This window comes from Numida meleagris, chromosome 1, assembly GCF_002078875.1.
Source record: "Numida meleagris isolate 19003 breed g44 Domestic line chromosome 1, NumMel1.0, whole genome shotgun sequence".
Classification (NCBI taxonomy): Eukaryota; Metazoa; Chordata; class Aves; order Galliformes; family Numididae; genus Numida; species Numida meleagris.
The window spans coordinates 49921555-49933399 of NC_034409.1; the positions used below are offsets into that span (position 1 = coordinate 49921555).

General features: G+C 52.8%; 1 protein-coding gene across 4 annotated transcripts; it reads left to right on the plus strand.

Annotated features, from left to right (window-relative positions):
• On the plus strand, positions 599-11247 carry LOC110390746 (suppressor of cytokine signaling 1-like). 4 transcript variants are annotated; one of them, XM_021382386.1, is made up of 3 exons: positions 599-615; positions 6058-6182; positions 9821-11247. In XM_021382386.1, the coding sequence occupies exon 3, from the start codon at positions 9887-9889 to the stop codon at positions 10523-10525; it is 639 nt and encodes a 212-aa protein (XP_021238061.1). In that variant the 5' UTR covers positions 599-615; positions 6058-6182; positions 9821-9886; the 3' UTR covers positions 10526-11247. The 4 variants fall into 4 exon arrangements, with proteins under 4 accessions (XP_021238061.1, XP_021238131.1, XP_021237990.1 ...); XM_021382456.1 differs by lacking the exon at positions 599-615 and adding an exon at positions 774-795; XM_021382315.1 differs by lacking the exon at positions 599-615 and adding an exon at positions 821-1239.

Consider the following 11845-nt stretch of genomic DNA (forward strand, 5'->3'; position numbering starts at 1 on the left):
ACGGTCACAGTATGCACCATGTGGTGTACCGTTCTACCTCCTGATTTTTTTTATTTTTTTTTTTGCGCGCTCTCCCGTTTTTCTGAGGTTTCCAATCGTTTCATCCGGCGCACCGAGACAACAGCATGCATCTTTCGGCGCCTGGAACTCCGGAGGGCTCCGCGCAGCCCCAGCCCCTCGCAGCCCGGGGGCGGTGCAAGCAGGGCCGGGGCGGTCGCCGCGCCCGGTGTTGCTGGGGGGGGGGCCCGGCCCGTGGTCCTTGAGGGGCGGATGCTGCGGAGCTGAGCCCGCAGCGGAGGGGCGTTTAGAGCCTCTTTTCTTTTTCTTTCTCTCTTTCTTTTTCCCCTCTTTCTCCCAATCTGGCCAACTTTTCTAACTTTTTTTTTTTCCTCTTCTGCACTTTTTTTTTTTTTCTTTTTCCCCCTCGGAGAAGCCACGCCGTGGAAAGACGGGGTGGCGGTGGAGGAGGGAGAAACCCCTCCCCTTCCCCTCCCCCGTGGCTCCTTCCTCGGAAAAGCCACACTTGGGGGGTTTCCTCCCTCCCCTCCCTCCCCCCTCCCCACTCCGCGCCGCTCCCCGCGGCCAAGCAGCGCCCGCCGGCCGCCCTCCGGCCCGGTAAGGCGCGCCCCGGCCTCGGGCCGGCGCTGGGGGTGAGGGCGGGGGGATGCGCGGCGCGGGGCCGCCACGGTTTCGCTTCGGGGCGGGAGAGCGGCGGGGGAGGGCCGGACAGCGCGGCTGTCGCCCCGGCACTGAGCGCTCGCTCGCACCGGCGGCAGCGCGATCCTTCGCCGGGAGGTGCGGAGAGTAAGCGGGGCGCGGGGGGAGGGGAAGAGAGGGAGCTTTTTGCTTCTGGCTCCAGGGAGCTCGGAGGCAGCCGGGGCCGGGAGAGGGGCACGCGGGTCCCCGCGCTTCTCCTCCCGCTGCAGCGCCGCGTTCCGCGCAGGGCTCGGCGATGCGGGTCGGGCGGATGGCCCCGCACCTGCGCTCCTCCCTGCGCGCCCCGGTGCTGCCCCGCTCGGCGCTCCTGGAGGGCTGGCTCTTCGCCTCTTCCCACCGGCGGGTGCGCGTTCCGAGAGTTCTGGTGCAAGCGTAGCTCGTGCGCCTCTTAGGACTTCTCCCTCCACCTCCCCCTCCCCCCCTTTCGTTTTCGTTTTTTTTTTTAAATTTAATTTAATTTAAGCTTGGAAACGGGATCTGAACGAACCCCGGAGGTAACCGAGAGGAACTCAGGAATGTTAGGTTCGTATCTGTGGCTTTTTTTTTTGTCCCCTGGTATGAGAGAAGGATGGGGATGTGGCTTGACCGTTGCTTTGGGAAGTTTGGGGTAAAGAGTACTTCTGCAGGCTGTGCTCTACCTGTAACTCTCCCGGCTGGGGTTGTGTGGTCCCAGCAGAGGAGTTTGCACTCTGAGAATGTCAGTGCAAAACCCAGCCACATGCTGACCGTGCTTAATTCTGCAGGACGGGGTGGGATGAGAAGCAGCTGCAGCTTCCTGACGCTTAGTTTGGTGGTGACCGGGCGGGCCCTCGTGGGGTTGTGCAGCCCTATTTCTTTCTCCAAACAGCCATCGCACAGCCTGTGGAGTCGCAGCAGACTGCAGCCATGTGCTTGAGATGATGCTCGTGCCCAGGCTGCACTGAGCCACAGGTAAATACCAATGGGTGTAGGGGAGCACTGGGGCACCGTGGGCTGGTACAGCCTCCCCCCCACCAGGCCTGTGTTTGGAGAAGGTTGTTAGGTTTCCAGATGACAGCGTCGAATAGCAGCTGGTGCCTCCATCTGTAATCCAGCTGGAATGCCTCTGGAGCTGGTGGGCAGGCTGCGCAAGGGCAGATTCCTCGCTGCTGTCACTAATGCTGTGGTCGCATCCCTGACAAACAATGGGGAGAGAGCGCTGGGTTCCTTCCTCAGCTTTTCCTTCTCTCTGTCCCCTCTGGAGTTTCATTCTTAGTTCTTCGGTTCAGCAAGGTGCTCCCAGAGGGCATCCTTTGGCCTCGATTTGGGGCTGGTGCAGAACAGGGCTGGCTGTGCTGCCAAGTGCGTGGTGTGGCTCAATGGGAGCGTGTGTGGTCATAGGGATGGCGTGTTTTGTAAGCAAGGTGTGAAGTGTGTGTGATGTTGGGAGGCATTATGTGTTTGTTGTGAAGAAGGCAACTAATTGTTACTTAAATTACACCCATGCTGGTGTGTAAGGAGAGGCAGGAGCTGAAGGCAGGCATGATACCAGCTTACCCCCTGACATTGCACTTCACCACTGCCTGGCCTTCTGTTTGGCATCCATGTAGGCCCTCCAGCCCCACCGAGGCGCTCATTAGCCGAGTGGTTTGCTGGCCTTGGCCTCAGCACCTTAACCCAAGCAGGTCAGTGGTGCTTGGGGCAGCAGGACTTGGTGGCTTTGCGTTAGGGAACAAGTGGCCTGAACGAGCCGGGTGAAGTTCATTTCCCCTCTGACCAAATGCAAGATTTCATGTTAAGATGGAGAAGTGAGGTGTCAAAAGCCCTGTATTTTAGCCTCTGGGAATCTCAGGCTGGGCCCAGCAGTTAGCTAATAGTACAGCAATATCGACGCAGTTTTAGTAAAACGGCTAAATGCTGGTTTCTGTGTTGTCTTTGGAGCCCTTAGAGCTGCCCCTTATTTTCGTCCTCTTCAGTGGAGAAATGAAAAGGCCTGTGTGCACTTCACAGGAAATGAATGTCTGATACACGCTCGCAGGCTGCTCATTTCCAAGAACTGCTCTCAAGGTATTTTGATAATGCACATTCTCTCTGCCTTCTCCCTTCCTGCTCCCCTCATGCTCTCTGTGCTGCTGCATGCTCACAGATGTGTGTGAGCCTGAGGGGACAGCTGGGCTGCGCTGGTAGCGGGCTCTCATGCAGGCCGTGGGGCTGCGGGAGCTCAGCGCTGGCTCTGCCCAAGAGGGTGCAGGCAAAGCCACACGGAGCTGGCAGCGCTCAGCTGCCTTTGTCTGAGCACCCCCTGCAAATGCTGGAGGAAAATGTTGACTCGGGTAACAGTCCTTGTGACTCTGCAGCTCAGCATTGGTGTGTGTCTGCTTCCTTACTTCCTTCGGAGCAAACTTGGGCTAAGGGAGCTCTGTGCCTTTGGGCAGGCTCCCTTTAGCTGTATGTAAAATCGGAGCGGTTTTTAAAGGTGATGCTTAATACGAATGTTAAAACAAGCCCTTTGCTGCTGGATTCCTCTGCTGGAGCATGGAGCGGTGGGTGCTTCACAGAGACAGAACAGAGAAGTTAGAGAAAGAAGAGAAATGAGAGCTCTCAGATGAGTTCTCTCACTTTCCCCAGCAGCATTTTAATGTGTGCGTGATTGGAGTTTTTCCCTTTTATGAGTTTTAAAATTACTTACTTTTCAATCTCGGTTACCTTTGAACTTCCTCTCTTCTTGTTTTATGAAAGAGCATAAAAAGAGCAGCCTGATTGTAGGGGTGCTCCTGCTGCACTCCTGCATCTCTCTGCTCCATCTGAAAGCTTGCAGGTAGCTTCCCACCACCCATCCTCAGGCCCATCCCCTTTGTCTCAGCTCTGCCTGTTTGTATTTCAGGTGTGTCAGGTGGTGGCATTGCCGTCACCTTCCCACCCTGAGTACAGTCCACTGCACCCCACTGACTTCCCGCTGTTCCACTTTTCCCCATCTCTTCTGATCACTCCCCGCAGCCCTGCAGGTAAAATAGCATTAAGTACTGCACAAAGAAGAAGGAAAGCCAAAACTCTGCTTGCTTGCTTAGCTCCTCAGCAGCTCCTCACCCCCCTTGCTGGTGGCATCCCGGTGCGCTGAAGGATTGATTCCCCCAGAGGCTTTCTGGTTTTGACAAACTGAAAACACCATTTGTTTTCGTTTTGTTTATCTTGGCTACCTGCTGTCCCGCTTTCATGACAGCCATCCTCATGGAAATTTGTTCCCCACCGACACTAATTCATATTCCTTTATATCGGCTCCGCCAGCACTAGCGTTTCATCTCTGCGAGCTGTGGAGGTTGGGGCAGGCACTGCCGTTGCTGCATTTTTGCACACAGCCTCTGACCGTGGCCACTGCTTGCAGGGGTCATCACGCTCTGTCCCTTTAAGCTTTCCTAAATTGCCTCTAACGGCTCAAGTCTTTTGTCTTTTCTTTCCCACTTCTGACTCTCGGGACTAGTTTCTTTGTTTTGTGTGTCGGAAATTCCCCCTTATCCAACTTCGTCTTGTGGTGCGGCTGTGCTCTGTGCCCCTCATTCCTGCTGCCGACAGCGCAGGGACAGATTTGGGTCCCTCACATCTGCTGGGGCCTGAGAGCAAAGGGAGCGGCCCTCCCCTGCCCCTTCAAACCCATGGTGCTGAGACAGTTTCCCCTGCGGATGCTGCTCGTTTCCAAGGGCTGGTATCTTCCCTGAATTCCTTTCCTGTTGAATGTGATGGTTTTGATGAGAGGCAGCTGGCACTGTGGGGGACCACTGACAGCTGTCATGCCTCAGGATTTACTCGTTTCTCTGACAAGGTGCCTGGACAACCAAACCAGTCAGTTCAGCCCAGTATGGTTGGAAGAAGCCTCCCCAAACCAGCGCCCCGTTGGGCAGAGGTGGGCAGCAGCACATCTCTGTCCCTCAGCCACAGCAGGAAAGCCTGAGCTGCGGCTTTGAAGCTGGGCGCACTGATTTCCTCTTTCTAACAATTTTTATTTTTGAATTCTCTTTTCGCCAGTGATGTGGAGGGGGAAAGCCTTAGAGCCTGAACCCAGTCCCACATGGGTCAGCCAGCTGGGTGCAAGACGCAGGGTTACGGTTTGATGCGGGGCTGGGGCTGCCGGGAAAAGGCTGTTTGGTTTGGAAGGAGTTGTTCTGAGTTCACAGAGTGTTTCAGAGGTGTGAGGAAGGGACCCTGAAAGCCACGTTTCTTCCAGCTCTTTCAGTTAGGCGAGCAAAAGCAATTAGCTTTCCCTATGAGCTGCCACCGTCATTATTTATTTATATTTTGAGCATGTTATATGGAAACCAAATATGCATGCAGACTTCCCTGCCTTGAGGAATATTGGGAGCACACTGAACTATCCCGTGGGCTTTGTTCTGGGTAGCAACCTTTTAGCCCATATCAGCAGTGCGTCACATTGAAGCAGAAGGCATGTCATAGAAAAGTACATAAGAAACGCAAAAACAAAGCAACAAATCCACAGGAAGGCGGAATTATTTGTGGGTTTTGGGGTATGCTCTCCAACCCCAACGTTATCAGAGGGGTTTGATAAGAGCGGTCCTTCTGGAAGATCTCTAGAAGGGTTTCCAAAGCCCCGCATGCACTCCATCTATACGTGGAAACAGGAAATGTCACAGCATGTATTGTGCTGTGCTGCCTCGTATGAGATAGGAAACTTACAGATTTTTTCATACTGCATCCTGGTTGAATGCTGGTTGTATGGGGAAACACGGTTTTGGTTTGGTGTGAGTTTGTGTGTGTCACGTTTTCTTTTATCCACATATTTCCTCGTGTCAGACACGGTGTCAGTCTTGCACCAGGCTCTTGTTTGTGGCTGAAGCATAAAAGATAGTGGATGCTGCAGTATCCCCGTGGCCACACTGTGCTGGAGGAGCTGTGAATGACACTGGGACAATGCTGTGCACCCTGTTTGTACTGGGGGTCACAATGAGGACCGGCCATGTGCTTACAGATGGGATGCTCTAAGTGTTGTGCCTTCTGTTGAGCACAAGCTTGAGCTTGCTATTACAAATCCTGAAGCTTTTTCCTGTTGCCATCATCTCTTAACATTTGGTTTTTATGCGTCCTGCTTCCTAAAGATGATGGCAGTTGTAAGGTCTTTGCATTTGTCCTTAGGGCATCTGTGATCTGTCTGGAAGTTAATCACATCATGGCTTTGGTAGCACCAGTAATAATAATAACACCAATAATGTGTCTGTTGCTATCCGAAGGGCTGTATAAAGCCTTTTTCGGTCATACAGGGTGAGGAGGTTGAGGTGGAGCAACCATCTCCAGATTTGTTGCATTTCACACCCGTATTATGGCCGACTGAAGGGCTTAGTCATCTGTTTGATGGGCATCTCTTTCTTTCCAAAGGATGGATGCGCTCTCAAGGAAAGCTTTGCAAAAACTTGGCATTGCTGCATCAAGGCTCCTGACTTGGGACCGCTTCCAGGCCTGACATCTAGCAGCTCTTCCCTATGGATGGTAAATTTAAAGAGGTAAGTGAGCCCTTCAAGAAAGAAAAGCACAGGAATGAGTCCTCTCCAAGGGCTTGAAGCCACCATTGAGCGTGTCAGCTGTATCCAGCCCCAGGGCTGGCTTACACAGCAGCTGCACACAGCTGCCTGCTTCATCGTCTCCATACACAAAATGTGTGGCTTTGCCTGGATGGTGAGCCAGGAGGAAGGCAGAATGCCCTGTGTCAAGAGCACTTGTTTTGAAAAGCTCTTGGACTTGCAGCAAATCAGAACGCCTGGGGAAACTTGTCCAGCCATTCAGCCAGCGGGACACTGGCGTTTTGGGGATGTTGCTTTGGCTGTAGGTGCTGTTCTTACAGTATGGAGGCAGCGATGCGCTTGGGTGTTGGCGGTTTTGGGGGCTGTTTGGCAGTGAAGAAAGAAAAGAAACAAATCTTGGTATGGCAAATTAGAAGCAGAACTAATGATACACATGTTTTTCAGCCCCTGGGCTACCTTACTTCTAGTCCAAAGAATCCACCTATCCTTAACCAAAAAGGCCAAGTACACACAGTACACCTCAACCTGTTAAAAGAGAACGTTAAAGGTGATACCAAGAAGTACCTGTAGCAGGCTAACTAACACTACCCTGCCAGCCAGTCATCTGTTGGAATTGGGTCACTGAAGCTAAACAAACTCATGCTGTCTGAGGGTCTGACCCACATGTAGATTTCAAACCAAGTCAGTGCGCTGTGAAGGTGCTATTTTTGCATTTACTTTGAATTTGAAATGATGACACAGTCTCAGTTCTTAGTCAGCCAGACTTCTAGTAGCAGTGGATTTTTCTTAAAGGACTTGGGAGAGTGACTCAAAGTTGAAAACTGGGACAAACAGTTGTTTTCCTGTTTTGTCAAACAGCGTCTGCAGCCTTAAACAAGTCATAGAATCACAGAATCGTTTGAGTTGGAAGGGGACCCTTAAAGGCCATCTGGTCCAACTCCCCTGCAATGAACAAGGACACCTACAGTTAGATCAGGGTGTTCCACCTTATCATCTATTTATTTGTTGTTTTTAAACTAGTGTGGAAATGAAAGACACCTGCCTGCTTCTGTTTTCCTTTTGGGGTTTATTGTCTTACCTAGACCCAAAGCTCTGGTTTGGACGCAAGAGAAGTTGCGCTTTGGGAGGAGTGGCTGCTGGTGGGAATGGGGCTCCTTCTTGATCCCAACACAGCTGAAGGCCCTTAGCAGGAGTGCTACCTTTTTTCCCCTGCAATAACTAATGTCAAATGCTCTACAGCTTCCTCAGCCAGCGGAGAGCGAAAGGAATGGGACAGAGATGCTGCAGCTTCTTGTGGTGCCTGCAGTGCTGAGTCTTTGGTGGTGATAGATTGCCCTAATGGCTAGACATGCTGCCTTGCTTGTGTTCTGCTCACCAAATCAGCTTCCCCTAAGATTTATTCTGACTGGTTGAACCCTTTGAGCAGCTTTCAGCTGCCTTTTTTTTTTTTTTTTTTTTAATGGAAAAGAAAAAAACCCAGCTTGATTAACACCTTCCTCCCCCTCCCACCTTTCTCAGGGTGGAATTTCCCTCCCACAACGACACGTGGCTAAAGGGCAGGATCGGCAGCGTTCAGAGCAGTGCCAGGGATGTTGTGGTCTGCAAATCACAGGGTAGAAAACAGAGTGCCACTGAAGAGGCTTCCCAGGCTTGGACAGGGTGTATGGAGGCCAGGGTGTATGGCCCTGTAATAGAGGCATGCCTGACAATGGCATTATTGGTACCACTGCTGAGTGTTGCAAGAGGAATGAGGAGAGAAAAGATGACCTCAGGCGAGGTGCTGCTGGGCACCTGTGGGTCCCTGTGTTCCCTAGTGAGCCCATGGCTGCGGTGGGGCCTGCTGGGGATGGGGCACAGGCTGCTGGGCCACAGCGTTGGGCCTGCTCTGAGCATGGCCGCGCTGCCAGCGACTGTGACTGGGTTAATGGAGTGTGTCAAGGGACCGAGGGCAGGGCTTGGCGGTGAGCAACTGACTTGTCAGGCCTGGGGAAGTGGTATGTGACAGCTCTGCTTCTCGCACAGAGCGAGCCTCTGGCTTGGGGCTGTGGTTTCTATGTTTATGTATATATATATATACTCACACACACACACAGAGAAAACGTATTTTTTTTTAATAATTGAAATGACTTGGATGGATAGCTGATGGCAACACTGGGTGCAGGGCTCCGTTTCCCAAAAGCAGACAGTCTAGTGTCAATGTGAGGCACAAGAGATGAGCAGGGTTGAGACAGCAAGGGGGGGCAGCTGGCTGAGTCATAGAATCATAGCTGCAGAATGGTGTGGGCTGGAAGGGACCTCAAATCCTACCCATCTCCAACCTCTGCCGTGGGCAAGGCTGCCACCCACCAGGTCAGGCTGCACAGAGCCCCATGCAACCTGGCCTTGAACCTCCAGGGAGGGGGAAAAGGCAGCATGGGAGCTGAGGATGGTGGTTGGGAGACGGCAGCAGCACCTGCAGGCAGCAGAGAGATGTCTCTGCAGCACAAGCAGAGTGGATGGTCCTGAGCAGAAATGCTCCTTGGGCATCAGCAGAGCCTGGTGTCAGCACAAGTGCTGTCGCTTGTGGCAGCTCTGAAGCTGATGGTGATGTGTTTCATAGAATCATAGAATTATTAGGTTGGAAAGACCAATAAGATCATTGAGTCCTACCATCAGCCCATGTCTGTGACTGCTCTAGAGCCATGTCCCTCAGTGTGACATCTTTCCTTTTCTTCAACACCTTCAGGGACAGTGACTCCACCACTTCCCTGGGCAGCCTGTTCCAATGCAGCACCACTCCTTCTGAGGAGAAAATAATATCCTAATATCCAACCTGAACCTTCCTTGTGCAATTTGAGGCTGCTCTCTCTTGTCCTATCAGTGTTACCTGGGAGCAGAGGCCGACCTCTCCTTTGCTATCACCTCCATTCAGGTCCTTGTAGAGAGCAGTGAGGTCTCCCCCGAGCTCCTCTTCTCCAGACTGCACAACCCCGGTTCCCTCAGCCACTCCCCATCAGACTTGTGTTCCAGACCCTTCATAGCTCCGCTGCCCTTCTCTGGACATGCTCTGAGGCCTCAATGTCTTCTAGTGAGGGGCCCAGAACAGAACACACCACTCAAGATGTGGACCTGGATTTCTTGCAGACTGGATCTGGGAGCATCCTGATATGAGGGAATGGTTCCTGGGCTTTAGTGGGAATGGCTTGTTCTGTCTGCTGCTGCTTGTGGGTCTTGCTGTCTGTCCTGTCTGAGGGGTTGCTGAATGCCAAAGTGAAAGATACCCTCCTGCTTGGGAAATTCTTCTCTTCTCACTTGGGGTCTCATTTCCTCTTGCCAGGCTCAAGGCCACTCTGAAAAGTCCCTAACCATCCAGGAGAGGGAAATCACAAAATAACGAGATCTGCTAGATACAAGCCAGCCAAGATGTGCTGAGAAGCCCCTAGGCGTGAAACACATGAACCCAGTGGATGCAGCCCTGTAACCTGGTCCTTTGCACTGGTGTGGGTCTCCTGCTTCTATTTGCTTGGTGTACCCACAGCTGTGGGTTGATGGCACACCACGGCTCTCCTCCCTGTGAAATGTCCTCACCTTGCTCAGCACGAGGATGTAGGGGTTTGCCTCACTCTGCTTCTCTCCTGCAGGCTGGAGGTGAGGGAGGAAGCATGGTAAATGCAGCGTCTCCCCGGGATCCATGGGCTCTTTGAGAGATGATCAGAGGGAGGCCAGATGATCTACAAAACACACACGCCACTGTTGCTTGTCCGCAAAGGCAGCATCGGAGCGTTCTCCCCAGCCCTGCGCCGCCCGGCTTGCCCGATCGCTTCCGGATGTTTCGCAGTTGCGAGTGGGAGGTCCTGGAGCGATCCCTCAACATCCTCCAGGCCAGTGACTTCTACTGGGGCCCGCTGTCCGTCGGGGAGGCCCATGCCAAGCTCCAGCAGGAGCCCGTTGGCACCTACTTGGTGCGGGACAGCTCGCAGGGGAACTGCTTGTTCAGCCTGAGCGTGCGGATGCCGACGGGGCCCGTCAGCCTCCGCATCTCTTTCCAAGAGGGCTATTTCCGTCTGAAGAACTGGTTTTCGGACTGCGTGGTCCGGCTGCTGGAGCTGGTGGTGGCGGGGACCCGCAACAACCCCTTGCACTTTGATGAGATGGGGGGAACTCCTCTGGTCTTCTCTGAGCCCCTGTGCCGGAGCCGCCGGGCTGTGCCCACTCTGCGAGAACTGTGCCACCGGTGCCTGGCCGGTCCCACCACTGCCATGCGGACATGCCCACAGGAGGCAGCAGTGTCACCCCCGGCTGGGAGCGCTGTCCCCAGCCCCTCTGCAGCCGGCACTGGGAGATGATGCTGGGTACGTGGAGGTGAAGGGATGCAGACAGTCATACTGGAGGGGCTGGGCTGGCTCCTCGGAGGGGCAGGGTGCCTCTGCCCACTGGCTGCAAAAGCTGTGTCCTCAAACATACACAACATGCCTGGCCTTCCCCGAGATGGCTGGGGTGAAGCCATGCCTGAAGAGCAGCTCTTCCCACCCCCAAGTTCTGCTCTTGGCTCCAGTCATAATAAGCTTAAGAACAGGCCGAGCCGCCTGTCCTGCCAGGTCAGCCCCACTACCCAAAGTGCCTAAGCTGGTTTATGCTGCCAGTGTGCCTTCGTGAAGCCACATGGCCCCGCAGTGCTGCAGCCCGGGTATCAGTGGGCACAGGCCATGTGCTAACTGGAGACCACATGGTAACAGAAGACTACATGGCTGTGCCTGAGCACAAATGCAAAACCTGCCCCTTCAGTGGTCAGCACTTTCAGAAAGAACGTTGCAGCCATGTACAATACGTGCAGCTTGACTGGCTTTTGCATTGCTTTATTTGAACAGGTTTTTGGGAGTCCAGATAAGTTACTTTATACTAGGGGCATCATGCTCCTGTGGAGGCAGCCCTGAGGTTGGTTCTGCAGTATGCTGCTGCCACCTATGGGCTGCAAAAATGTGTTTTGGTTTTGCCTCAAGAAGAGGCAAAGAATTTTTTATACAATGCTTAAATTTTAATAAACATGTTTTTGTACTTATTTTTGAAAGGCAATGAATACACGACAATATTTTCATTCCCTTGCAGCTCTGGAAACCCTGTTAGTTTAGTGCAGAGACATGGTAATCAAACTGACACTGAACAAGGGAATTTCTTCTAAAGAGCAGATGCCATGCGTAAAGAAGTGGTCCTAGCTGGGAACAATAGGCGTAGTTCACCTTTCGGTGCAATAAAATAAGAATTTTATGAACACAAGATAATTCCTAAAAATGTAGGGGTAAAATTTTCAGAAGTGTATTTAGTGTCTTCAGACCTGTACTGAATGTTTGAAGGAAACGCTGGTGCTTTGAGATCCTAGAGCATGGCACAGCATCGGTGAGCTGTAACTGCTGAGAGTGAGTGGGACAGAGAGGGATTAAATAGGGCTAGGAAAAATCTTAGCATCGTTGATTCATTTTAGGGCTGCAGGGGGGTTTGATGTCCTTGAAAATATGCGATTAAAACCAGCTTTGTGGGAGGAGTTCAGTGTGTTTGGATACTGCAAAAGTGGACACCTGAATGGGATCAGAGGGCAGTCAGCTTCCACGAGTGTGTTGTGCAGGCAGACTGCTGTGCTCACTCTGCCTTTCCCCTTCAGACCTGCATAG